This window comes from Zootoca vivipara, chromosome 10 (genome assembly GCF_963506605.1).
Source record: "Zootoca vivipara chromosome 10, rZooViv1.1, whole genome shotgun sequence".
Classification (NCBI taxonomy): domain Eukaryota; kingdom Metazoa; phylum Chordata; class Lepidosauria; order Squamata; family Lacertidae; genus Zootoca; species Zootoca vivipara.
In genome coordinates this window covers 68601602-68629523 of record NC_083285.1, presented here as the reverse complement: position 1 = coordinate 68629523, position 27922 = coordinate 68601602, and the positions used below count along the sequence as shown (strand labels likewise).

The 27922-nt window shown below is 48.4% G+C and overlaps 1 protein-coding gene across 1 annotated transcript; it reads right to left on the bottom strand.

The window, feature by feature from the left end:
- Positions 1-216: 216 nt before the first annotated feature.
- Positions 217-27707, bottom strand: CCDC136 (coiled-coil domain containing 136). The gene is made up of 8 exons (XM_060279444.1): positions 27659-27707; positions 23020-23268; positions 21110-21184; positions 12965-13339; positions 9857-9974; positions 6404-6614; positions 2003-2146; positions 217-321 (listed from the first exon to the last, which is right to left on the bottom strand). Exons 1-8 carry the CDS (start codon positions 27705-27707, stop codon positions 217-219), a joined length of 1326 nt encoding a protein of 441 aa, XP_060135427.1.
- Positions 27708-27922: the final 215 nt, after the last annotated feature.

The window sequence follows — 27922 nt, the reverse complement described above, 5'->3', positions numbered from 1 at the left end:
AACCATGGGGAAATGATTTGCTGTGAAGAGGAAACAGGCTGTGCGGCAGGCGATGGGTTGGGAAAGGAGGCGGGGAGGGTATCAAGGCAGGTGCATGGATGCGAATGCAAGAGGGACGGGGACGGAGGGGGACAAAGCAACCAAATGTTGGGGACTGGGGGGGAGACGCAAGCGAAGCCAAGCCTAGCAGATGATACCAGTACCTGATTCGGGGAGTTAGGTAGACATCTCAGCCCGCCAGCACCAAAGCAGAGCTACTATGACAACCAGTCCTATGAGAGGAAGGGAGATGGTGGCAGGAGGGTCGGGCGCATGGGGGGCCTGTGGGGTTCCCCGGGGGAGGGTAGTGGGTGGCGGTGTGGGGAGGGAGAGCGTGGGATGGAGGGCAGAGGGGATGCCACAAACACCACAGAGGGGAGATGAGCCGAGGCGAGGGAGGAGAGAAAGAGAGAGAGGAGAGAGAGAGAAAGAAGTTAGGCCACAGGATGTCTCGGCTGTCCGTGTGTGACGGAGGTCTGAAATTTCGGGCCCAGAACCTGCTTCAAAGCTGTCTGTATGCTATGACTCTGCACAAAAGAAGTGGGGGGTCTGGGAAGGAGCTGGCTAAGCAGGATTCCTACCACCCACCAGGAAAGGGGAATGTGATTGTGCTGGAATTGGAGTCAATGTGTGTTTTGTTGTTGGTTTTTCCAAGAAGCAACCGCACGACACATCATGTACCAATTGCTGTGTCCCCCGAACCCTGTGGTCTGGCATTTGTGGGCACAGCACCCCCAAAAGCTCACCGACGACCGATCCCCTTGTAGTATCTGGTGCTGCTATAAGTGCTGCATAATGTCTGTTCCGCATTTGTAAGAAATCAATCTTTTCCTGTGACAGCACTTGCACTTTGGAACGCCCTGCCCATAGGCAGGTGCTTTCCCTAGATACTTTTCAGCGCCTGCAAAAAAACATTTCTGTTTGGTCAAGCCTACCCAAGCATGCAGAACACGGATGTGTGTGTTTTAACATGCCTTCAGTTTCTTGCTGATTTTATCTTCTGAATGTTTCAAAGAATTGCTGTTACCGCTAATTCTATTTTTCCATTCTCTTTGTAAACCGCATTGAGGTATGTCTCTCCCCGCCCCACCCCCATTCGAACGGTGCATAAATTTATTTATGAAATAAACAAATAAAATGATTAATATGTCCCTGTGGAGACACTGAGACGGCTGGTTGTTAAAAGCGTGTCTGGAGAGGACAGCTGTGTTTCGGAAAGGTTTTGCACAGGGCAGTCTCGAGCAGGTCGGGCGCCCTGGCACTGAGGGGCAGAGATCGCTCCAGCGCCCTCGCCCTCGTAGGGCACAACATGGCTTCCGCACGGCGTCCCGCCTACCGACCCGGCGCCCTGGCACCCTGCGCCACCGGGACTCTACCTAGAGCCAGCCCTGGTTTTGCACCAGGTGGCGCTGTGGGTTAAACCACAGAGCCTAGGGCTTGCCGATCAGGTCGGCGGTTCGAATCCCTGCGACGGGGTGAGCTCCCGTTGCTCGGTCCCAGCTCCTGCCCACCTAGCAGTTCGAAAGCACGTCAAAGTGCAAGTAGATAAATAGGGACCGCTACAGCGGGAAGGTAAACGGCGTTTCTGTGCGCTGCTCTGGTTCGCCAGAAGCAGCTTTGTCATGCTGGCCACATGACCCGGAAGCTGTCTGCGGACAAACGCTGGCTCCCTCGGACTATAGAGCGAGATGAGTGCCGCAACCCCAGAGTCGGAGACGACTGGACCTGATGGTCAGGGGCCCCTTTACCTTTACCCTTTAATGACATATAATTACAATTACAACAAATAAAGGCTTGCCATATCTTGGTTTGCATGTCATGCATCTATCTCATATATTGGTTTCACCTTTTAAGTTGTGTTACTGAAATAAATGCACTTTTCGATGATATTATAATTTTCTGAGTTTCACCTGTATGTGACACACACACACACACATATGCCCAAACGCCTCTGAGGAATTACCCGTCCGCCGATGGGGATGTTGCCGTTAAGTCTTTCAATCTCTTCCTTGCACATCCGCAATTCCTCGTGCAGCTGCTCCCGTTCGTTCTGGCTGAGCCAACACTTGCTCTCCATCTCTCGCAGGATGTCCTGGGTTTGGTCGTGCTGCCAGAGAAGAAGGAGGCGCAGAGGGTAAACGGACAAGCTGGGCGTACCTTTCCGGTGCACTGGGTCCTAGGAGCAGTTAGCTGGTGACCATTGGGACTGGGTAGGGCAGGAGGCAGGGACCCAGGTGGCGCTGTGGGTTAAACCACAGAGCCTAGGGCTTGCTGATCAGAAGGTCGGCGGTTCGAATCCCTGCGATGGGGTGAGCTCCCGTTGCTCCTGCCAACCTAGCAGTTTGAAAGCAAGTAGATAAATAGGAACCGCTACAGCGGGAAGGTAAACGGTGTTTCCGTGCGCTGCTCTGGTTCGCCAGAAGCGGCTTTGTCATGCTGGCCACATGACCTGGAAGCTGTACGCCGGCTCCCTCGGCCAATAATGCGAGATGAGCGCGCAACCCCAGAGTCGGTCATGACTGGACCTAATGATCAGGGGGACCTTTACTTTTACCTAGGGCAGGAGGCACGGAGGCCAACAGCAGGTGGCGCCAGAGCCACTGGCTAGGCACGGCCAATTGATTCTAGTTTCGTCCCCATCCTCTTCCCCTTTGCTAAGTTAGGCAAGCAGAAGCCCTGGAGTGAAGAAGGAGGGGGAATTTGACAGGCAGGGCTACCCCCCTGGACTGGTGGTCAAAAATAAGGCAGGCAGGTCAGGGCTGGACTGAGGTTGGTGGGACACTTCCCCATATGGGACCAGGCTCTGCAGATGCAAGCGCTCAGATTCAGGTAGTGCAGTTACTGTAGTGGGGGGGGGGGTCTTGTGTGATGCAGCAGCAAAAAAAGCTAACGCTATTCTAGGCTGTGTCACAGAAGTCCAGTGTGCAGATCAAGGGAATAGTTCCCCTCTATTCTGCCTTGGTCAGACCACACCTGGGATACTGTGTCCAGTTCTGGGCACCACAATTTAAGGTGGATATTGACAAGTTGGAACATGTGCAGAGGAGGGCAACCAAGATGATCAAGGGTCTGGAAACAAAGCCTGACGAGGAACGGTTGAAGGAGCTGGGTATGTTTAGCCTGGAAAAGAGAAGGCTGAGTGGAGATATGAGAGCCATCTTCAAATATCTGAAGGGCTGTCCCATGGAAGATGGAGCAAACTTGTTTTCTCCTGCTCCTGGAGGGTAGGACTCGAATCCAAGTTACAAGAAAGGAGATTCCAACTCAACATCAGAAAGAACTTTCTGATGGCCAGAGACGTCTCCCTTGGGAGGTGGTGGACTCTCCTTCCTTGGAGGTTTTTAAGCAGAGGTTGGATGGCCACCTGTCTTGTACGAGATTCCTGCATTGCAGAGGGTTGGACTAGATGACCCTCAGGGTCCCTTCCAACTCCACATTTCTACGATTCTACAATTGTGCCACAAATCCACTTCCCTTCAGACTGATTGCAATAAGGAAAGTGGGCTGACCCTTGCTTTGACATCACGTCATCTAGCTTCCCCGGAATGAGTGCCCATTAAATCGCCAACATCGTCTCATCTCCCTGCAAGTGAACTAGTTTGCAGGTCACCCTGACAGCAGTCTGTGAGCTATATAAACTTCTCCAAAGAATATCTGTATTAATAAATGTATACAATATTGTTACGCGGCTGGGCTGGACTTCGAAGCTTGCGAGTAAAAACTTAATACTTGCCTACCAAGGCCAGACTCCTGAACGCTGCATGCATATTTTACTGGACCCTTTACAACCACCTTGTAAGGTAGGCCACCCTGGTGCTTTCCATACTGCTAATGCAGAGCTGAAGCACACAGATTTCCCACCGAACTCCTGACCAGCCCCTGTTCCCTACATCATGCCTACCTCACTTCCACCTTCCCTCCCTGCTCTTGCTGCCATGCCCGCCGCCTGCTCTTCCGCTCTCCTTGCCCACTCTGAGAGGTCAAGCTGGTCCTTGTCTTCTGTCCTGCGCTGGCTGCGTGGCAATCGGTCGCTCTGCCAGGGCAAGAAGAGGGGCGCAGAGGGCGAGAGGGTCAAGCTGTGCCTGCCATCCAAAAACCCCGTGCCCTGTTCTTTCCAACCTGCAGGGAGGGTTGCCAGCCTTCTCCGACCTAGGGGTCCCTTCCTGACATTTTAGGCTGCAGATCCCATCAGCCCCGGGTGGCAAAGCCAGCTGGAAAGATCTGGAAAACCCCTGGTTGGGAAAGGCAGCTTTCTCTTGCTGCCTTAAGAACGTTAAAGAGCCTTCTAGATCAGGCCAAAGGGTTTGATCTTGGCCCGCCTCCTGTTCTCACAATTGCCAACCAGAAGGACTTTCTTCCATCTGTGTCCTGAACCTGCCAACATTCAGCTTCGTTGGAAGTCTGCAGGTTCCGAAGGAGAAAGACACACGATTTTCTAAGTTTCGATCCTGTTGCCTCTTCCTCGCCCTTCCGCCAGACTAAAAAGTCCCAAACAGTGCAAACTTTCTCTCCACCCCCTGGATCATTTCGGCTGCCCTTGGAGGGCACCAGGTTGGCACTTTAGGTAAAGAGCCTCCGCTCTGAGAACAGGATGCTGGCCAAGATGGGCCATTGGCCTGATCCAGCAGGCTCACCTTACGCTCTTAAAAAAACAAAAATAATACGCTTTTCAGGTTTATTCATTTCACTAGTTTTAAAATCATTTTAACACAGGCACTGGCAAACTCCGGCCCTCCAGATGTTTTGAGACTACAATTCCCATCATCCCTGACCACTGGTCCTGTTAGTTAGGGGTGATGGGAGTTGGAGTCCCAAAACATCTGGAGAGCCGGAGTTTGCCTATGCCTGTTTTAACATTTCAAAACTTGACTTCCTTCCCCCTCTTTCTGCGGTTCCTTAAATTTCTTTTTAATATCTTCTGCGTATCCAAATTAACTTAATTTGCTCATTTATTCATCCGCTTTAAATATATACTCTTATAAAACTGCAGGATTATTACAATAATCCTGCCAGCGTTCTTATCTGTTTACAATTCATCTGTAAATATTCAATAAACCATTTCCATTCTTTTATTAAATAAAAGTTTGCTCTCTAGATTTCTTATTCTTCCGGTAAGTTTCTGCATATTCCACAAGTTTTTATATCCATTCTTCCTTTGCTGGGACTTCTGATTCTTTCCATTTTGGGGCGAGGAACATTCTTGCCACTGTAGTCACATACATGAATGAATTTCTGCACAGCTGGGGTAGTTCTGTCCCTATAATTCCCCAAAGGAAAGCTTCTGGGTTTGTTTTTTTGACAAATATTATTTTAAACATCCTTTTCTATTCATTATATATCATTTCCCAATAATAATAATAATTTATTATTTATACCCCGCCCATCTGGCCGGGTTCCCTCAGCCACTTTCGGCGGCTTCCAACAAAACATTAAAATGCAGAAATCAAACATTAAAAGCTTCCCTAAACAGAGCTGCCTTGAGATGCCTTCTAAAGGTCTGGTAATTGTTGTTTTCTTTGACCTCTGGTGGGAGGGCGTTCCACAGGGCGGGTGCCACTACCGAGAAGGCCCTCTGCCTGGTTCCCTGTAACTTGGCTTCTCATAGCGAGGGAACCGCCAGAAGACCCTTGGCGCTGGACCTCAGTGCCCGGGCAGAATGATGGGGGTGGAGACGCTCCTTCAGGTCTACTGAACCAAGGCCATTTAGGGCTTTAACGGTCAACACCAACACTTTGAATTGTGCTCGGAAACGTACTGGGAGCCAATGTAGGTCTTTCAAGACCGGTGTTATGTGGTCTCGGCATCCACTCCTAGTCACCAGTCTAGCTGCCGCATTCTGGATTAGTTGTAGTTTCCGAGTCACCTTCAAAGGTAGCCCCACGTAGAGCGTATTGCAGTAGTCCAAGCGAGAGATAACCAGAGCATGCACCACTCTGGCGAGACAGTCCGCAGGCAGGGAGGGTCTCATCCTGCGTACCAGATGGAGCTGGTAGACAGCTGCCCTGGACACAGTATGGACCTGCGCCCCCATGGACAGCTGTGAGACCAGAATGACTCCCAGGCTGCGCACCTGGTCCTTCAGGGGCACAGTTACCCCATTCAGGACCAGGGAGTCCTCCACACCTGCCCGCCTCCTGTCCCCCACTAACAGTACCTCTGTCTTGTCAGGATTCAATCTCAATCTGTTAGCCGCCATCCATCCTCCAACTTTAACTTTACTACAAAACCACCATCACCATGAATTTGTTCTCAACCACCACTTTCTACAACCTGTCAAAACCTGGCCCCTCCTTAACCCTTTGCCGAACGATTCTTCCAGGGTCCCTTGAACGGGGGTGCACCATTTAAAAACCTCTCTCCATACCTGCCTCGGGTCCAGCTCCGCCTCGCTCTCCTGCTTCGACAGCTTCTCCTCCTCGTCTCCTTCACTGGCCGTGCCCGCCATCTCCATGGACTTGAAGGAGACGCTGCCGCTCGCGTGGGGCGTGGCCCGCCAATTGATGGACGGGGGGTGGTCCGTGCTCCCCTCGGAGTCCGAGTCGAGGGAGGGAGAGTCCTCCGACTTGCTCCGGGCTCTGTTCGGGGGGAAAGGACTGAGAGGGAGATAGATGCAAAACTCTCGAAGGAGGCAGGGACAGGACGGGGGGCAGGCGCCTGGCATTAAATGGGTGCGGTGAGAGGGGAAGAGAGCGGGGTTTTGGGGTACAGGAGGGCCCATTGGGCAGTCGTGTTTGATTTCCTGGAAAGCGCCTCTGACGGCGAAGGCAGAACATGCCAGAAGCCCCTGTCCACCACGAATTTGTCAAAGCTTCTTCAAAATATCCAGGCCTATGGCTATGAAATAATCTATTGTCTCGTGCTCAGAAGGAAGAGGCTTGCAGAAACCTTGAACAGCTATATACAGGATGGGTGACACCTGGCTTGAGAGCAGTACATGTGAAAAGGATCTAGGAGTCTTGGTAGACCACAAACTTGACATGAGTCAGCAGTGTGATGCAGCAGCTAAAAAAGCCAATGCAATTCTGGGCTGCATCAATAGGAGCATAGCATCTAGATCTAGGGAAGTAATAGTACCACTGTATTCTGCTCTGGTCAGACCTCACCTGGAGTACTGTGTCCAGTTCTGGGCACCACAGTTCAAGAAGGATACTGACAAGCTGGGAGGTGTCCAGAAGAGGGCAACCAAAATGGCCAAAGGCCTGGAAATGATGCCTTATGAGGAACGGCTTAGGGAGCTGGGTATGTTTAGCCTGGAGAAGAGAAGGTTAAGGGGTGATATGATAGCCATGTTCAAATATATGAAAGGATGTCATATGGAGGAGGGAGAAAGGTTGTTTTCTGCTGCTCCAGAGAAGCAGACACGGAGCAATGGATTCAAGCTACAAGAAAGAAGATTCCACCTAAACATTAGGAAGAACTTCCTGACAGTAAGAGCTGTTCGGCAGTGGAATTTGCTACCAAGGAGTGTGGTGGAGTCTCCTTCTTTGGAGGTCTTTAAGCAGAGGCTTGACAGGCATATGTCAAGAATGCTTTGATGGTGTTTCCTGCTTGGCAGGGGGTTGGACTGGATGGCCCTCGTGGTCTCTTCCAACTCTATGATTCTATGATTCTACCTCAGATACATTTGGGCCACACAGAAGCACCTGCAAATGCCACCCTGGTGCCCTCCAGATGTTTTGGACAAGCAGCGTGGCTGAGCTGGCTGGGGCACCCAGGGGGAGTTGTAGTTCGTGGTGGAGACGGCCGTACTTAAAGATATTGAGAGGAGACATGGTGGGAGTTTATAAAATGAGGCGTGGTGTAGACAAAGTGGGTGGAGAAACATTTCCCTCCCTCTCTAATAACATTGCAACCCACAGACATCCAACGAAGCTGAGAGTTGAAAGATTCAAGGCATGCACAAAAAGGAAATCCTTCTTCATGCAGCACAGAGTTAAACTGTGGAACTCCCTGCCACAAGAGGCAATGATGGCCATTGACCTGGATGGCTTTAAAAGAAGATGGGGCACATGGAGGAGAAGCAGGCTTTTGATAGCTACTTGACAGGAGACTAATACAGTGGATCCACCTAAACATTAGGAAGAACTTCCTGACAGTAAGGGCTGTTCGGCAGTGGAATTTGCTGCCAGGGAGTGTGGTGGGGTCTCCTTCTTTGGAGGTCTTTAAGCAGAGGCTTGACAGGCATATGTCAAGAATGCTTTGATGGTGTTTCCTGCTTGGCAGGGGGTTGACCTGGATGGCCCTTGTGGTCTCTTCCAACTCTATGATTCTATGGTTCTGTGGTTTTATTGCTTGTGTTGGGGAGAGGACTGTTATTACTGACTCCCCAAATGCCCCTATTTTCCAGGGACAGTTCCCAGATTTTCAGACGCCATCCCGGTTTCCGATTTGATCCCAGAAAGTCTCACTTTTCCTTAGGATGTCCCTAATTTCTTCACAGAAATATTGGTGGATATGGAGTTATCTGACCCCCAAGCTAAGGAGATGAGTATACAACCTTTAGAAGACATCTGCTAGGCAGCAACCCTGGATAGGGAAGTGGTTTAAAATAAAAATAATGTTTTATTATGTTTTTATATATGTTGGAATCTGCCCAGAGTAGCAACCCAGTCAGATGGGTGGGGTATAATTATTATTACTAGTATTATCATTATCATTATCATTATTATGCAGTAATAGGATGTCCCTATTTTCATTGGAGAAATGTTGGAGGGTATGTTATTATGATGACTATTTTACTATCAGGCTATCTGACAGTATGATTTGTATTATGTTTTTATCATTGATGTTCTGTAATGTGTTTTTGATGTTGTACACTGCCCTGGGATCTTTTGGGAAAGGGTAGTATATAAATTATTTTTATTTATTTATTTATTTATTTATTTATAACAATATGAATTATTGTTATTATTATTATTAGCTATCCAAGGTGATAACCTTCACTACAACCAGAACATTTGCCCCAGGGTGTGCAGGTTATTATTATTATTATTATTATTATTTGTTATTTCTACCCTGCCCATCTGGCTGGGTTTCCCCAGCCACTCTGGGCGGCTTCCAACAGAAGGTTAAAAATACATTAAAACACCAGTCATTAAAAACTTCCCTAAATAATAATAATAATTATTATTATTTATTTATTTATTTATACCCCGCCCATCTGGCTGGGTTTCCCCAGCCACTCTGGGCAGCTTCCAACAGAAAAATGAAATAAAATAATCTATTAAACATTAAAAGCCACCCTAAACAGGGCTGCCTTCAGATGTCTTCTAAAAATCTGGTAGCTGTTTTTCCCTTTGACATCTGATGGGAGGGCGTTCCACAGGGCAGGCGCCACCACCGAGAAGGCCCTCTGCCTGGTTCCCTGCAACTTGGCTTCTCGCAACGAGGGATCTGCCAGAAGGCCCTCGGTGCTGGACCTCAGTGTCCGGGCAGAACGATGGGGGTAAATTATCTTGGAAGCGCAGCAGGGCTGAAGTCCCAGGGAAATCCTTGCTCTAGAGCTGATATTTGCAGAGGCAAGAGACCCAGTGTGGTTTAGTAGACGGTGTGCCAGGCTAGGACATGGGAGACGAGGGTTCAAATTCCCGCTCGGTCATGAAGCTGACCGGGTGGCCTCGGACCGGTCACAGTCTCTCAGCCGAACCTACCTCGCAGGGTTGTTGTGGGGATCGAGCTGGGAGGGAGGAGAACAAGGCATGCCACCTTGAGCTCCTTGGAGGAAAGGTGGAATACAAATGCAATCAAATAAAATGTTCCCACCCCTCGCGGTCCTGCCACTCGCCGCCGTGCACAATCCTGCGACATTGAGACTCACCTGTACTTCAGGGCTTCAAGTGTCGCCAGCTGGTTGACCATGATGTTGTTGCTCTCCTGCAGGATTTGGTACTCGTTCATCAGCTGCTGGTACTGAATTCTCAGCGTCCGGAGATCCTCTGCAAAGCACAGGATGATGAAACATCATTTGCTGTGGCCAAGCATCACATGTCAGAAGGACTATCCCATCTGATTCAAGTTTGGTGGGTAAGATTGCCAAAGTCTTTTCCCCCTTCCACTCCCTTCTTATTTTTAAAAAAGTTTTTTGCCAAGTGCGTAAAACAGAACATGTGCAAAAGTTAAATGTGTGTAAACTGTGGGCTTTCTGCATTAATTCCCCGCCGGGTCTGAGACATTTTTCTCGTGCTTCCGGGCTGTGCCTTGCAAAAATCCAATCTCCCCCACCTAATTGACGCCCGGTTAAGCAAAACCTCTCTTCGGATTTTCTGTGCATCCCATAAGATGAATTTTCGCAAGGCACAGCCACGGAACAACAGGGAAAGTTCAGGGTGCACAGTACGATCAGGTGAAAAAGTGTGGGTGAGCCCTAAAAGGTGCTTAATTTGGAAATAAGTCATTTGCTCATCAATAGGAGTATAGCATCTAGATCTAGGGAAGTAATAGTACCACTGTATTCCGCTCTGGTCAGACCTCACCTGGAGTACTGTGTCCAGTTCTGGGCACCACAGTTCAAGAAGGATACTGACAAGCTGGAACGTGTCCAGAAGAGGGCAACCAAAATGGTCAAAGGCCTGGAAATGATGCCTTATGAGGAACGGCTTAGGGAGCTGGGTATGTTTAGCCTGGAGAAGAGAAGGTTAAGGGGTGATATGATAGTCATGTTCAAATATATAAAAGGATGTCATATGGAGGAGGGAGAAAGATTGTTTTCTGCTGCTCCAGAGAAGCAGACACGGAGCAATGGATTCAAACTTCAAGAAAGAAGATTCCACCTAAACATTAGGAAGAACTTCCTGACAGTAAGAGCTGTTCGGCAGTGGAATTTGCCACCAAGGAGTGTGGTGGAGTCCCCTTCTTTGGAGGTCTTTAAGCAGAGGCTTGACAGGCATATGTCAAGAATGCTTTGATGGTGTTTCCTGCTTGGCAGGGGGTTGGACTGGATGGCCCTTGTGGTCTCTTCCAACTCTATGATTCTATGATTCATTTTTTTAAAACAGGAAGGAAATGCAGGCTGGGGTTTCGGTGTCAATAATGTCAACTGAATGCAGGAAAAATCATGAAAGTGTGATGAGCACCGGTCGCACAATAAATGCCCCCCGGGAAACCCCCAACAATTGCGATCCACCCCAGCCAACAGGCCAATATGCTCACAACCAGTGCCGGATTTACGTATAAGCTAAACAAGCTATAGCTTAGGGCCCCACTCTTTTGGGCGCCCAAAAAGATTTAAAGGAGGGGGGGAACCTGGATGTACTTTTACAAAATATAAGATTAAAAAACCAATAAAATAAAACCTACATACAGCAACAGTGTTTTGTGTTGTGTAGGCTCCTATGATGTAAGTTATGGGCCCCACCTGCTAGCCTGCTCCCTAAAATATCAATGGTTTGCTCCTTTCTATATATAGGGAAAGGGAATATTCAATATAGGGAAAATTCAATGCTTTTGAATTATGGTGCTGGAGGAGACTCTTGAGAGTCCCATGGACTGCAAGAAGATCAAACCTATCCATTCTGAAGGAAATCAGCCCTGAGTGCTCACTGGAAGGACAGATCGTGAAGCTGAGGCTCCAATACTTTGGCCACCTCATGAGAAGAGAAGACTCCCTGGAAAAGACCCTGATGTTGGGAAAGATGGAGGGCACTAGGAGAAGGGGACGACAGAGGACGAGATGGTTGGACAGTGTTCTCGAAGCCACGAACATGAGTTTGACCAAACTGCGGGAGGCAGTGCAAGACAGGAGTGCCTATCGTGCTATGGTCCATGGGGTCACGAAGAGTCGGACACGACTAAACAACTAAACAACATATATAGGGTGCCTACATTCTGCAGGGACTGGTTGCAGGGCAAAATGGGCAAATGGCTTGAGATACCCATGAGGTCCATCAATTACCATATAGCATACTGTACATTAAACACAAAACCAGTGACCATTTGTTGTTGACAAAGGACAGCTGGACATATCAAGGACCCCATTACCGTCAGTAGCTTAGGGCCTCATCAAACCTAAATCCGGCTCTGCTCACAACCATGGTCTTATGCACATTCGCTTGGGGGTCAGCCATACTGAAGAGGGGGGGGCACTTATTTCTGAGCTACATTGAAGAGGACCGGGCCATACAAGAGACCAGCTTTGAAAGCTGTTAAGATGTTTTACCGTAGCAGCAGCTGCAGCAGTGACAATTTGCAATCGCTATAGGCCTGCCTGAAGCTGAACATCAAAAAAACTAAGATCATGGCCACTGGTCCCATCACCTCCTGGCAAATAGAAGGGGAAGAAGAAATGGAGGCAGTGAGAGATTTTACTTTCTTGGATTCCATGATCACTGCAGATGGTGACAGCAGTCACGAAATTAAAAGGCGCCTGCTTCTTGGGAGAAAAGCAATGACAAACCTAGACAGCATCTTAAAAAGCAGAGACATCACCTTGCCGGCAAAGGTCCGTATAGTTAAAGCTATGGTTTTCCCAGTAGTGATGTACGGAAGTGAGAGCTGGACCATAAAGAAGGCTGGGGGTGTCTGTTGCAACAGTTTAATAAATATCAGGCTTACTAGCTGCTTAGCTTATCAATATACAGTGGTACCTCGGTTTACAAACTTAACCAATTCCGGAAGTCCGTTCTTAAACCAAAACCGTTCTTAAACCAAGGCACACTTTCCCTAATGAGGCCTCCTGCCACCGGTGCCCTTCCACCGTTCAGATTCCGTTCTCAGACCGAGGTAAAGTTCACGAACCGGGACACTACTTCCGGTTTTGCGGAGTTCGTAAACCGAATAGTTCGTAAACAGGACTGTTCTTAAACCGAGGTACCACTGTGCTCTGGTTGGCCTCTGTTATTTTCTCCTGCCGATAGAAAACGTACATAAGGACTCTTGGGTACCCCATAAGGGATAAAGGAGCAGGGTTGTTTTTTTCTTATAACAGTACCTTGGAGCTTGGTCACCTCTTCCGAGGTGCAGGAGAGACGGTCGTCAAAGTGTGACATCACCACCATCTCTGGGGCAGGCTGGCTGTCCCCGGTGCCCGGCCGCTTCATGTTGATCTCGGCCCGCAGGGCTGTGACCTCCATGTCGTACTCGTTCCGGACCCTCTGCACCCTCTCCAGCTCGGCTTTCAGCCGGCAGATCTCCTCCTGCAGCCCGGCCACCTCGTTCTCGTGCAAGGCGGCCGCTTCCTCGGCGTCCAAGCGCAGGCTGTGGATCTCCTCGTTGGCCTCCTGCAGCTCGCTCTCCAAGCGGTCCAGCTCCACATCTTTCCCCTCCTGCAGCGAGTCAAACTCTTGCTTCAAGGAGGACATCTGGGCTGGATTCGGGATCGGGAGAAGGAGGCAAAGGGGGAGAAGCCAGGGGCTTTTGATTAGTCGTCGAGTTTGGGCAGGAAGGCCCTTATTGCAGCCCAGGGGCCACATTCCCTTCTGAAGCTGCCATTCGGGGACCACAGGGATATTTTTCGGGGACCTGATATTTTTAAAGAATTTGACCAGAGCGCTCTTTGAACCTGCTCCTCCTCTTTATAACTTCCTTTTTCAGCCGCCTCTTGCCTTGGTCAGGTGACGGTGGGGGAGCAGTAAGCGTAATAATAATTATTTATTATTATTATTATTATTATTATTATTATTATTATTATTATTATTATGCCCTGCCCATCTGACTGAGTAGCCCCAGCCACTCTGATTGGCTTCCAACCATATATATATATATATATATATATATATATATATATATATATATATATATGTACATATCACTACTTGTACAGCTGAAAACGCTGGCAGCATTAAGATAAATTCAACAGTTTAAATCAGTTTTGATGTATGTAATAATGGAATACTGAATGGTATAGTTTTTGTAAAATGTGCAGGGATTTATGATATGTAAAATGAACCATGGAAAGAGAAGGAGGGAAGACACTGATCTCTTAAGGGTGCAAAAATGAGTACTTTACATTGTAAAACAGAAAATTTAATTTAAAAAATTATATACAAAAAAAAGATTTAAAAAATCACTACCAACATATCAAGCTTCGCCTCTTCCCACCTGCACCGCCCCAGACCCAGAGATCATCTCCTGAGGCCCTTCTTTGTGTGCCTCCTCCACAAGAGGTCTGGAGGGTGGCAACACGAGAACGGGGCCTTTTCTGCAGTGGCTTCCTGTCTCTGGAATGCTCTCCCTGGGGAGGCTCACCGGGCGCATTCATTACATCTTTATGCACCAGGTGAAAACATTCCACTTCGACCAGGCCTTTGGCTATTAAAACAATCGATGGCCTTTCCAATGTGTTTACGGTGGGGGGTTGTGTTTTAAATCATTATATTGAGCATTTCTGTGTTTGTGTTGTAAAATGCCATTCATAAATAATAATAATCATCTGAAAGACTCGTCTCTGCATACCTAAGATGCGTAACCTCCAACATTTATTTGATTAAAATAGGGATGTCCTAGTTTTTATTATTATTATTATTATTATTATTATTATTATTATTATTATTATTTTACTCTTTATACCCCACGCATCTGACTTGGTTGCCCCAACCGCTCTGGGCGGATTCCAACATATATTAAAACATAATAAAACATTAAACATTACAAAACCTCCTTATACAGGGCTGCCTTCAGATGGCTCGGGGGTCGGATAACTCCATCCCCTCCGACATTTCTCTGATGAAAATAGGGACATCCTAAGGAAAAGCAGGACATTCCGGGATCAAATCAGAAGCCGGGGATTCAGTTTTGTAAATCTGGAAAATAGGGACGCTTGGAGGGTCTGCCGTAAGCCGCCTTTTAGGTGCAAAGGCGGACTAGTCATAAATATGTAGATATTATTATTATTTAGACGCCTCCCATAAGAATAGTGGGGGGCAGTGAAGAGGGAGAGAAGGCACCCCTGCAAATCAAGCTATTACTAAAAGCACAGGAGCAGAGGCAGGGGGAAGAGTTGGCAACCCTTGCTGGGGTTGGGCGCTGGGAGGGAGAAGAGGACGGCTCAGGCTGGCGCCGTCGACCCGGAGGGTGCTGCTGGGTGCTGGGAGGGCGGTTCCACTCGGCCCTGGGCGCAGGTCATGTGTCCCCAAAGCCAGGGGCCACACCTGGGGGAGAGGGGGGAGGCTGGAGACTTTGGGGTGGCAGCGGGAACAGCCCCAGACCTGTCTCCAGGGGGCTGCGGGGGGGGCCACACCTGGCAGTTGTGCCGCTCTGGGGCCCAGCTGCCATGGCAACGCCCCGCGCAGGCTTTCCGACCCCTTTTTCTCGGGCCCAGGGGGACACTCACTGCCAAGCGAGGACGAGTGTCCCAGCTCCATGGCCTGGGGGGCCCCCGGTGGAATCGCCACACCCGGCCCCTGCGCTCAGCTCGGGGGGCCCCTTGGGCCCTTAAAGCGGCGGCACCTCGGAACCTGCCAGGCTAGGCCGGAGCCTTGGCACGGCTTCTGAGCAGAGGGCGATGGCGCAAGATGGGCACGATTGGACCTGCTGTTTTTTATTTTATTATTTATTGAATTTATATACAGTACAGTGGTTTACTTTGGTTTACAAACACAATTGGTTCCGGAAGTCTGTACTTAACCTGAAGTGTACTTAACCTAAAGCGAACTTTCCCATTGAAAGCAATGGAAAGTGGATTAATCCGGTCCAGACGGTCCGTGGAGTACTTAAACTGAAAATACTCAAACTGAAGTGAACTTTCCCATTGAAAGCAATGGAAAGTGGATTAATCTGTTCCAGACGGTCCGTGGAGTACTTAAACTAAAGCGTACTTAACCTGAAGCGAACTTTCCCATTGAAAGCAATGGAAAGTGGATTAATCTGTTCCAGACGGGTCCGCGGAGTACTTAAACTGAAGCGTACTTAACCCGAAGTATGAGTGTAATTGGTTCTGGAAGTCCGTACTTAACCTGAAGCGTACGTAACCTGAAGCGAACTTTCCCATTGATAGTAATGGAAAGTGGATTAATCCGTTCCAGACGGGTCCGCAGAGTACTTAAACTGAAAATACTCAAACCGAGGTATGACTGTACTGTACTGCCTTTCATATCCGAGGATCATAAGGTGGTTTACAGTACAAACAAAATTATGTAACATAGTAAGAAACAACAAACCATAAAAGCAGTAGATTGTTTGATTAGTCCATAGGAAAGCAACCTAAGGCCCGGGGGCCGGATGCGGCCCAATCGCCTTCTCAATCCGGCCGGCAGACGGTCCGGGAATCAGCGTGTTTTTCCATGAGTAGAATGTGTCCTTTTATTTAAAATGCATCTCTGGGTTATTTGTGGGGCATAGGAATTTGTTCATTATTATTTTTTACAAAATATAGTCTGCCCCCCCCCAAGGTCTGAGGGACAGTGGACCGGCCCCCTGCTGCAAAGGTTTGCTGGCCCCTGCAAAGGCCTGGGAGAAGAGGAGTGTTTTTCGCTTGACGGCTAAAGAGATGTAATGAAGCCACCAGGCGAGCCTCTCTGGGGAGAGCATATGGGGAGCCACCACTGAAAAGGCCCCGTTCTCGTGTTGCCAACCTCTCATGGAGGGGGCACACAAAGAAGGACCTCAGAAGATGATCTCAGGGTCCAGGTCGGTTCATATGGGGAGAGGCGGTCCTTGAGGGGTTGCGGTCCTGATCCATTTGAGGCCCTGTAGGTCAACACCAGCACTTTGAATCGGACCCAGAAACTAAGCAGCAGCCAGCGCAGTCGGGCCAAGATCGGTGTAATACACTCAAGCATCTTGCCCCTGTGAGCAACCCGGCCACCAAATTCTGCACCAGCTGAACTTTCCAAACTGCTCTAAGTCAGGCTTTGCCAACCTGGTGCCCTCCAGATGTTTAGGGTAACAATTCCCTAAACATCTAAAATGTCCAGGTTGATGGAGGCAGTGCTGTAATAGGGTACAAGGGCGAGCAAGAAGGGGGTCTACTGCGGGCATTTTTTACCAAGGGACCCCAAGATCTCGAGATGACATTGCTCTTGATTTTAATAGTAGTAGTAGTAGCAGTTTTAATGAGGCTGCTTTTTGGAACGTCCTACTGTTTCATTTTGCACCTGAATGAACGGAATGGTTGCAAAAAAATAAAAAGAGCTATTCCATTTTTCAGCTGTATATTCATGTTGCTTTCCCCCACCCCTGAAACTCTATCTTACTATCCTCATGAAATCTGCAAGCTTTACAAATGCATCAGTGTTTACACACGATTCCTAGGTTACGGGAAAATATGTCTGTTTTGATCTCAAAAGTTTGCATTTTTGTAGCAAGGGATTTGAGAGACCCAGAACAGAGCCTTATTCTCTTGCTCTCTTCAACAGCATGAAGGCATGACTGCAAAGACACAGGGAGCTGCCTTCAGCCAAGTTAAATCCTTTGTCCATCTGGCTCCACCTTGTCTATGCTGACGGGTTCAAGACACAGGGTTTTCCCAGCCCTTCTCCGAGACGCCAGGATTTTTGTTCCCTTAGCAGAAAGCAAGGAAACCTGGTGCTTTTGCCAAAGGTCGGAGCGCAGAGGGAAAATCCCAGCCACACAGAACATAGGGAACAGCCTGAATCTCTGTTGCCAGAAGAGGGCAACGAAAATGATCAAAGGCCTGGAAACGATGCCTTATGAGGAACGGCTTAGAGAGCTGGGTATGTTTAGCCTGGAGAAGAGAAGGTTAAGGGGTGATATGATAGCCATGTTCAAATATATAAAAGGATGTCATATGGAGGAGTGAGAGAGATTGTTTTCTGCTGCTCCAGAGAAGCGGACACGGAGCAATGGATTCAAACTTCAAGAAAGAAGATTATACCTAAACATTAGGAAGAACTTTCTGACAGTAAGAGCTGTTCGGTAGTGGAATTTGCTACCAAGGAGTGTGGTGGAGTCTCCTTCTTTGGAGGTCTTTAAGCAGAGGCTTGGCAGGCATATGTCAAGAATGCTTTGATGGTGTTTCCTGCTTGGCAGGGGGTTGGACTGGATGGCCCTTGTGGTCTCATCCAACTCTATGATTCTATGATTCTGTTGCTGCCGGGATGTCATTTTAAAACTGTATTTTTAAACTGTCGCAAACCACCTTGCAAGCACCCTTCTGTTAAAAGCCGATCTATAAATATCAAGGGGAGGTGGGGAGAAGCAATATGTTTCAAAAATCTACAGCTCCAAAACTATTTGGTCTGGCTTACCAACGCTACTTTGCAAAGACATGATAAAATTGGCTTTGGAGAGTCTTTTTTGCACACAGCATCTTGCCAAGAAGAAAGTTGATCGGGGCTGGTTTCAAGAGGTCTGAAATCACCTTTCCTCATTTACTCAGGCGGATGCCCTCCTCCGGGGGAGTCACTCCACGCTTCTTCTCCAAAGCAAATGATTCCCGGAGAGACATAGTACAAGTTTTGCAGAATGAGGTGGTGGCTTCGGACTGCCCCCCAGAGGGTGGCAAGAAAACTGGGCATTTGCCCGGCTGGCCCCCAAGACCAGCAGAGGGCCAGCTCCTTTCCACTTTGCATAGAGTGGGCTTGGTTCGTACGTAATGCTAAACCACGGTTTATTAAACCATGGCTTAACATGTGTGAACCCAGCCCTGCCGATTAACTAACTATGGTTGTAAGTGACTTTGGGTTGCCCCGGGCAAGGTAAAGAGATGGAGAAATTTAATAAATAAAAATGTATTAATAAATAAAATAATGTGTTTATGTATGCGGCAACGGCCGCCCGGATACTGCTAGCCCAGCACTGGGAAGAAGAAGAAGAAGAAGAAGAAGAAGAAGAAGAAGAAGAAGAAGAAGAAGAAGAAGAAGAAGAAGAAGAAGAAGAAGAAGAAGAAGAAGAAGAAGAAGAAGAAGATTGGCAGATTAAGTTAATGGAGTATGCTGAAATGGCTAAATTAACTGGGAAACTTAGAAATCAAGATGATAACAAATATAAAAAAAGAATGGGGTATGTTTGTGGCATATTTACAAAAGCAATGTGCACAAGTTAATACATTCGCAGGATATTTTTAAAAAAAACCACTTATAATATTAAAGACAATGTACAAAAATTGGAAGTAATCAGTGATAAAGATTTTATTGACATGCGTGTGTGAAAATATTATAAAGGAACCAAGGGAGGCAGTGGAGGGAAGTCTATAATCCCATACTGTGGATTCAGTATGGATTGTATATATAGTTGTTTTAAATGTTTTATTTTATGCTTTTTTTCTTAAAAGTAATGCTTAAAAGTCCGTCCACAGTGGAACGGACTTGTTAAGGAGGTGGTGGCCTCTCCTTCCTTGGAGTTTTCTAAGCAGAGCTTGGATAGCCAACCTGTCAGGGACGCTTTAGCTGAGATTCCTGCATTGCAGGGGGTTGGACTAGATGATCCTCAGGGTCCCTTCCAACTCTAAGATTTACTGAAATTTCAAATAATGCAGCCTGGCGCTGACGTGAAGAGAGAAGAGGGGCCCTTCTGACAAAAGGCTGCTAGAGATTTGTGAGTTCGTTTGATGGACGGCATCTGCTTTTGCATGGGAGACGAGCTCCATCTGGTGTCGATCTACTCAATTTGCATCAGTGTCAAGGCCACAAGACACACTCCTGCCACCGGATCCATTTCCAGTGCTTTGCTCTCACAACTGCCGGGGATCTCGGAGGTTGCAGCAAGAGGTAGCAGCGCCTAGCGGTCAAAGCTCAGTTTGAAACCCCCCCAGGTAAGAACCAGTTGACCTTCTCTGAACCCCAAACTGTCCTGTGTGTGCCTGCTATTTATAGCAGCATTCTGCACAGATTAACACTCGCTGGATGAGAAGGAGCTGAGTTATGGGCCTATAAATACATCAAAAGGCCGGTGAGCTAACTGGGGAGGAAGAAACCGAGAGGGAGCAAGTGTTGCGGGAGGAGAGGGACAAAGGGGAGACCCTTCGCAGAACTGTAGACTTGGGCGGTATCCCCAAAGGTCATCTAGTCCAACCCCACCTTCCCACTTCTGCGTTTGGAATGGGGCCCGAAGATAAATTACAGACAAAGCCAAAACAATCTACATGAGAACATTATTAAAATTATTATTATATCTGTCTATTGATCTATTTATACCATGACAGGACGCAAGGCAGCTTACAGATAAAAACAAAAATCACTAAAAACATGGGGAAAGCAATAACTAAAAAGCAAGCAAACATTGATAGAAATCAAAACTATATAGTCTCTTAGAGGGGGCACAGAAAGAAGGTCCTCAGCCAACTATCACTTCCCATGCTGAGGAAGGGGCTGAGCATGAGACTCTCCCCCTCCAGCGATATATCCCACTCCTGACACCAATGAAGTCCCTCACCCGTCTGCCTGAGCTCTTACTGAAGGAGGAAACAGCTTCCTAGACACAATGAAGCAGTTTTAGACCAAAACTAAGCACTGGCAACCGTGATGGGGTCACATCTATGCTGGTGCCCTTTAGAATCTCCTCTCAGCCCCTCGACCTCAGGAACACGGCTGGTAGCAACACGAGACAGAGCCTTTTCTGCGGCTGCTCCCATGTTGAGGAGAGGTTAGATTTCCTCCCTCTTTATTATCTTTCCATCGGCAGACTAAGACCTTCCTGTTCAGCCAGGTCTTTGGAAAACATTGTTAGACAATGCTGATACCTGGGCTGCTGCCAAAGTAAATTATATTTTCAGTTCCTGCTTCTAAATGTGCGTTGACGCATTTTAGCTATCGTTTTCAACTAGCTTGTTTTTATTACTTTGCATTTATCATCACCAGCATCGAATTTATTCCACACTCCCCACCAGTAGGTGCCAGGGAAGGTTATAACAATTTAAAATTCAGAATTGAAAACAGTTAAAACATGCTGGGCTCCATGAACCACTCCCACCCTTGTTGGTTCCAGTAAGAACCATACCTGTTAAGAACAGATGCCTAAGTTCGTGGGTTTTTTTTTTCCTTCTCCAACCCCATCCCTTTTTCCTTACGTGCTGTGTCTTTTTGGCTTACCGCTATTTTATAGCAAAGTTTTCAAACGTCAGGAGCTGCCATGAAACCCAGCTCGGGAAAATGTGGCATATTTGCACATTAAATAAAATTGCATTAAATCAGTAAATCAATTCATTACACACAAACAAACACAGAGGTAAGGATCCAACCTTGGAGTCTCTGAATCTCCTTCGTGAAGGTCTCGGCCTGCTGTGCAGCGGCAAATCTCTCGTCTTCCAGCAACCCTGCCGCAGAGAGAAAAAGCAGAATCAACCGTTGACCCTCTTGAGGAGGCAGCCACGAATTCAAGAGCCAGGAACTCCCTCTCTTTGCCTTCTCAAAAGCAACCTGCAGATCACCTTCACTGCTATGGCTCCTCTCTGTTGCACAGTTGTCTTTCCGAAACCCGGCTTCCGTTACAGAAGCAAAGTGAAATCCACCTCAGCCTCTGGATGTTCAGGCATAAACGGCCTCGGTCCAGTATACCTGAAGGAACGTCTCCTCCCCCATCGTTCTGCCCGGACATGGAGGTCAGAAGGCCCTCGGTGCTGGACCTCAGCGTCCGGGCAGAACAATGGAGGTGGAGACACTGTTTTATTGTGTTTACTGTGACTGTTTTATTGTGTCATTTTCTTCCTTAGAGAGTCGGGCAAACCACTAATCTAATTTGTGCTCAGTGCCAGATTTACATATAAGCTAAACAAGCTCTAGCTTAGGGCCCCACTCTCTTGGGGGGCCGCAAAAAAATTAAAGGGGAAAAAACTGGGTGTACATTTCCAAAATAGAAGATAAAAAAACAAATAAAATAAAACCTATACACAAAGCAACAGTGTTTTGTGTTGTGTAGGCTCCTAGGATGTAAGTCATGGGCCCCGCCTGCTCGCCTGCTCCCTAAAATATCCCTGGTTTGCTCCTTTCTATATATAGGGTGCCTACATTCTGCATGGACTGGTTGGATGACAGTGGGCAAATGGCTTGAGGCCCATAAATTACCATATAGCATACACTCAACACAAAAAACAGCGACCATTTGTTGTTGACAAAGGACAGCTGGACATAGAAAGGGCCCCAATTACTTTCAGTAGCTTAGGGCCTCATCGAACCTAAATCCAGCCCTGTTTGAAGCCTGTCCCAGCATCACACATGCAATTTGATCTTACTTGCTCCCCTTTAAACAAATAATAGCACAAAGTCCAAACAGCAAAAACCAATTGCACATTCAAACTTCCATTCAAACGACTTAATTTAATGATTTAAATAAAATGGATGGACTCGATCCAGCATTTCAAAGCCTGAGCGTCATTTAAACTTCTGGCCTCCCCTCTGCTTCCCCCCCCCCATGCCCCTTGGCACTCCCTGGTAATCTCACCGACCCCCAGGAGTTACTCCCACCCACTTTCAGAACCGTAAGCCAATCTGTTGTCTTTGTCCATGGAGTTTTCTTGGCAGGGATACTGGAGTGGCTTGCCAGTTCCTTCTCCAGGTGGATCACGTTTAGTCAAAACTCTCCACTGAGTTATGGTGAGAGCTGGACCATAAAGAAGGCTGATCCTTGAAGAATTGATGCTTTTGAATTAGGGTGCTAGAGGAGACTCTTGAGAGTCCCATGGACTGCAAGAAGGAAGGAAATCAGCCCCGCGTGCTCATTGGAGGGACAGAACCTGAAGCTGAGGCTCCAAAACTTTGGCCACCTCATGAGAAGAGAAGACACCCTGGAAAAGACCCTGATGTTGGGAAAGATGGAGGGCACTAGGAGAAGGGGACGACAGAGGACGAGATGGTTAGACAGTGTTCTCAAAGCTACGGACATGAGTTTGACCAAACTGCAGGAGGCAGTGGAAGACAGGAGTGCCTGGCGTGCTCTGGTCCATGGGGTCACGAAGAGTCGGACACGACTAAACAACTAAAGAAAGCCAATCTGTGTGAATACATATCAAAGAACAGGCAAATAATCTAACTTTCTGCATAAGCTTTGTGCAAGCAGATCACTCCCCAGGTGGGTCGTCTGGAGAAAACTGTGACTCGACCTGAAAAAAATGGACAGGTTACAGGGGCCCCGCGCCCTGAGGCAGCCACCCACCTTGCAATTCGAGGGAATCCCCTTCGTGCCTGAGGGCCACCTCCCGGACTTTTTCCAGCTCGAGCTCCAAACGCATCACCTGGGCTCTCAACTCCCGCTGCCTCTCTTCATCTGGCTCGTATTCCTCGTCCGAAGAGTCCAAATTCCTGATCTCCACCTTGTCCTTGTCGTCGTCGTCCTCCTCTTCTTCATCTTCCTCCTCCTCATCTTCCTCCTCCAACTCGTTTATTTCAAGGGTGTCCACCTCACCTGGGAGGAAACATGCCTCTGTCAGCAAAAGGCAGAACGGGAGAGGAGAATCGTGGAGTTTGGAGGGACCCCCGGGGTCTTCTAGCCCGACCCCCTGCGAGTACTGAATCCCTTGCAGTTGGCCATCCAACCACCACTTAAAAACCTCTAAGGAGGGAGAGTCTGCCACCCGCCATGTTAACGAAAGCAGCTTTTGCCATCTTCTGGCAGACAGGCAGAACTTCACCAGGAGGAAGATGTGTGGGAATGTTCAGGGAGGCAGGAGGGGATATATTGTTTATTAATATCCTTCCTAACTTGCGCTAGCAAGTTCCTTTACTTAGTCGAGTTTTACCTTCCCCTTTTAAACGCACAGCGGATAACTGGTTGCAGGCTTGTGTTAGCCTCTCACGATAAGGTTTCTGATAAGTTCCCTTATATCCCTCTTAAAAGAATAAACCCCACCACAATCTTGTGTAAAGTATATAAAAGAAGTTTACTCACACATTCAGTTCACAGTTGGATCCCTCAAGGCAGACTTAGTTACAAAGTATCTCCCATATGGAGATAATCCCAGTGTGTCCTCTGTTGGCTGAGAGCCAACAGAGCAATTCTAGCTAAAAAGCTGCTCCAACAATGGAGGAAGTCAAAGAGAGGGGTGCTGCTGCGTGCCTTGTCCCTTTTGTTACCTGGACAGGTAAGGTCACACCCACATCTAGTCACATGCAAAGGAAGGAAACTCCAGCCAGGAAGGAACAGGAAGTTTTTCGACTGGCTGGACCAAACATCCCCTCGCATGCTCACTCTAGGAAAACAAGGAATGTTGTACAGTACTTGACTGCTACTTATGTATCACATCCCACAAGATGAAGCATAGAAATAGCATCAAGGCTTCTCCCCCTATAGCACAGGGCAGAGCATGCAGGATGCAGGCCTTTCTGTGACCACATCTCTGTTCTATGGGAGCCAGTGGTCTGATGTGGTCCATGTAGTGCCTTATCTCTTTGAATAAGGGCCGGCCCTATCGTTAGGTGGCAAATGCTAACTCTTGGTCCATCCAGCCCAGTATTGTCTGCACTGACCGGCAGCAGCTCTCCTGAGTTTCAGATTGAAGGCATTCTCAGTCCAACCTGGAGGTGCCAGGAATTGAACTCAGAACCTTCTGCAGATGCTCTACCTCTGAGCTACTGCTCTTCCCCATCTACAGCGTCGTTCTGCAGGCTTTTAAAGACACCCCCTCCATTTACGCAGGCTTTCCCTCGAGTTCTCCACTCCAGACTTCTGTTTTAATTACCGTGTTGTTCTAACGGAATTACTTCCTTGCCTATTTTAATTACGGGTGCCTATACTGTAATATTCTAATGGAATTGCTTTATCGTGCTTTTTAATTATGGGTGTTTATATTTTAATATTCGTACAATTGGTTTTTATGCTTGCAAAGCTATCCTGGCTTTATGCTTTATATAAATTAACGCGCCAGCAACAATTTCTTATGAATTTGCACACCATTCTGCAAACCTCCGAGCAGTAGCGACGTCACAGGGCCAATTTTAAGGTTCGAAATAAAAGAAAGGGGATTTTGGCTAAACATTAGGGTGGACTTCTTGACAGTGATGACGTCTCCTTCATTAGAGGTGTAGAAACAAAGTGCATGCCCGTCCATCAGGGGTGCTTCAGCAACAAGATCCCTGTGTCAGCAGGGGGTTGGACTAAATGACCTTTGAGGTCCCCTTCTGAGGCAGAGTTGGGGAATCCAACCGACTCCCATCAGCCCCAGCCAGCATGGCCAATAGTCAGGGAGTGATGGGAGCTGTAGTCCAACCACCTCCGAAGAGTCCCAGGTTAGCCTGTATTTTTTTAAAAAATTATTATTGTGCTAACTCATTTTCTTTTACTGCTCTTTTTAGCAAATGGTTTGGACTTTTAAAGGTCTTTTGTCTAGTAAGATGCATCTATATTTTGTTAATGAAACAAATAATAAACAGCCACCCTGTTCTGAGAGGCCAAGAAGTATAAGAGAGAGAGAAAATACGCAACGCGGTGTGAGACATTTTTGCTGTCGTTCTCAACGGGGCAAAGAAGCTGAATTATTCAGACCATTTGCTCACATTGCCTATTTTATTCTAACCGACAGCAGCCCTCTGGGGAACTAGGCAGGCAGAAAGAAGGCTCTTCAGACTCCCTGATTCTCTTTGCAAGCGGGAATAGAATCAGAGTAGGATGCTACCTAGCCAGGACCGGTGTGTGGCTATGATGACTCCACAATTCGGTTTGCAGCCTGCTGTCTCCACAACAGCTTGCGACAGGCAATATTTCTTAACAGCGGAGAATTCTTGCTAAATAAAGCTCTGCCCCTCAATACAGAGCCCGCAAGTCGAGTGAGACCTGGCAAGCTCATTATTCTTATTAATATCCCGCTCTAAGGCCCCAGGCCGGCTCACAAGATTTTGAACGTTAAAATGTTAAGTAAGACCAGTTTAAAATAACTTGCAGTTACAGAAATAAGATGGGTCCTAAAAACTTGCACCTGAAGGGTCAAAGGCCAGGGACAAGTGTCTTCAGCATCCTCCAGAAGCTGTGCAATGAAGGTGCCAGACATGCCTCTGTAGGGAGGGAGTTTCATGGCTTAGGGGCCAACACAGAAAAGGCCCTTTCTCCCAGGCTACCATCCTGAGCCTCTGAGGATGGAGGAACTCTCAAGAGGTCCCCCCTCTGGGGCCTGAGTCATTTAGGGCTTTAAACATTAACAGGAGCACCTTGTGAGAACGTAAGAACGTTTTTCTCCTGCTCTGGGATGTAGGACCCATGGATTCAGGCTAAACATCAGGAAGAACTTTCTGACGGTAAGAGCTGTTCGACAGGGGAACGGTCTCCCTTGGGAGGTAGTGGACTCTCCTTCCTTGGAGGTTTTTAAGCGGAGGCTGGGTGCTTATCTGTCCTGGATGCTTTAGCTGAGATTCCTGCATTGCAGCGGGTTGGACTAGATGGCCTTTGGGGTCCCTTCCAACTCTACAATTCTATGATTCCAAGACAAGTCTGCTGGATCAGACAACAGCCCATCCAGTCAAGAACTCTCTTTTCACAGTGGTCAGCAAGATAGATGCCTGTGGGAAACCCGCAAGCAGGATCCGACCACAAGAGCCCTCTTCCCTCCCGTGGTTTCCGGCAGCTGATATTCAGAAGCAGGCTGCCTCTGTAACCTTCTCCTCCTCCATGAATTTGCCTAACCTTCCTTGAAATCTTTCCTGGTTGGTGCATCCTTGTCTCCTGCGGGAGGGAGTTCTACGGGTTAACTGCACTGCATGAAGAAGAGCTTTCCTGTATCTGTCCCTTGAACTTCTGCCTGCTGCAGAGTCTGCAGAGTGGGGCAATCTGGGGTGAGGGTGGGGAGGGCTGCTGGGCAGCCCCCCAGCCCCCCACCAGGGTTCTTCTATGGGGCAAAGACCACCCAACGCATTTATCCCTAATGGGATACATTCTTCCTAAGGCCCCCAACCCCACAAGTCTCTGGAGACCGCATCCTGGCTCTTTCTTGGAGCCTGGAAAGGAGGGTTATGTAACTGGGTCAATTGTGGGGGGGGGGACGAATTGGGTGGGCAGCTGGAGGGGGGTGGAGAGAGAGATGCAATTCCTCTTGGACAAAGAGAAGCCCTTTTCTCACTGCAGCCCTTTTAGACACAATTTCGGGGGGGGGGGGTCCAGATGGAACAGGAGGAGGGGGCAGGAAAACGGACTAACTCCTCAATGATCACAAGGATGGAGCATCCAGAATATGTGTGTGTGTTAAATACACACAATTTAGGGGCATTTCCAGAGAACCCACTTCCCCCTACCCCAGACGCACTCTCTCCAGAAAACTCCCGTTTGCATTCCTTTTTCTCCCCCCGTTTTGCCCCCAAATCCTGTTCTCCAAACGGGCCGGGACTCCTCAGAGGTGTATATATTTGGGGAGGGGCTCAGGTAGCAAAGAGATTGGACTTTTCTGCACGTACCCTCCTCGCCCGCCGGATGACATAATCACCGTTCGTGGTGTCATCAGCGCAAGGTGTGACTCTATTTTTTATTTTATTTTTTTGCAAAGAGATAGGTGGGTGGGGAAGGGTCGCGGGGGGAGGGCTGCGTGTGCCCCTGAAGATGGGCACAGGACGGGGGAGGGGAGGGCAGCCACAGGTGGGGAGTGGAGAGGGGGGAGAGAGAGAGAGAGAAATGGGGGCGGAGGGGACCCCGGAAAGGTGAAGGCGCTTGGAAGGGAGACGGATGGAGGAGACGCAACGGAAAGGTTGCGGTGATGCAAGCAAGGGGAGGTGGAGGGGAGGGGAGCAAGGGGTTGCGGGGGTCCTTGCGGGAGTAGTGGCTGCGCCCCCCTCCTCTCCATCACCCTCCCGCCCCCTACCCCCCCCCCCTCACTGACCTGCTCTCTCCTTCCGCCTCCCAAGCAGTTGCATCTCAGCTGCCTCCATGGCCGTTTCTGGAGCGAAAAAGCAGACGGAGGGGAGGAGGGGGAAGCAGGAGGCGGGGGAGGAGGGGGAGGAGGCAGGGCCCACCCCCAGGCTGGCGGAAGGCACACACACACACAGAGAGAGGGGGGGACTGGCACTACCCGGAGCCCATCGTCACAACCCGGGCTGGCGCAACCCAAACGCGACACCTCTTTGACGCGCTCCTGCCGGTACCC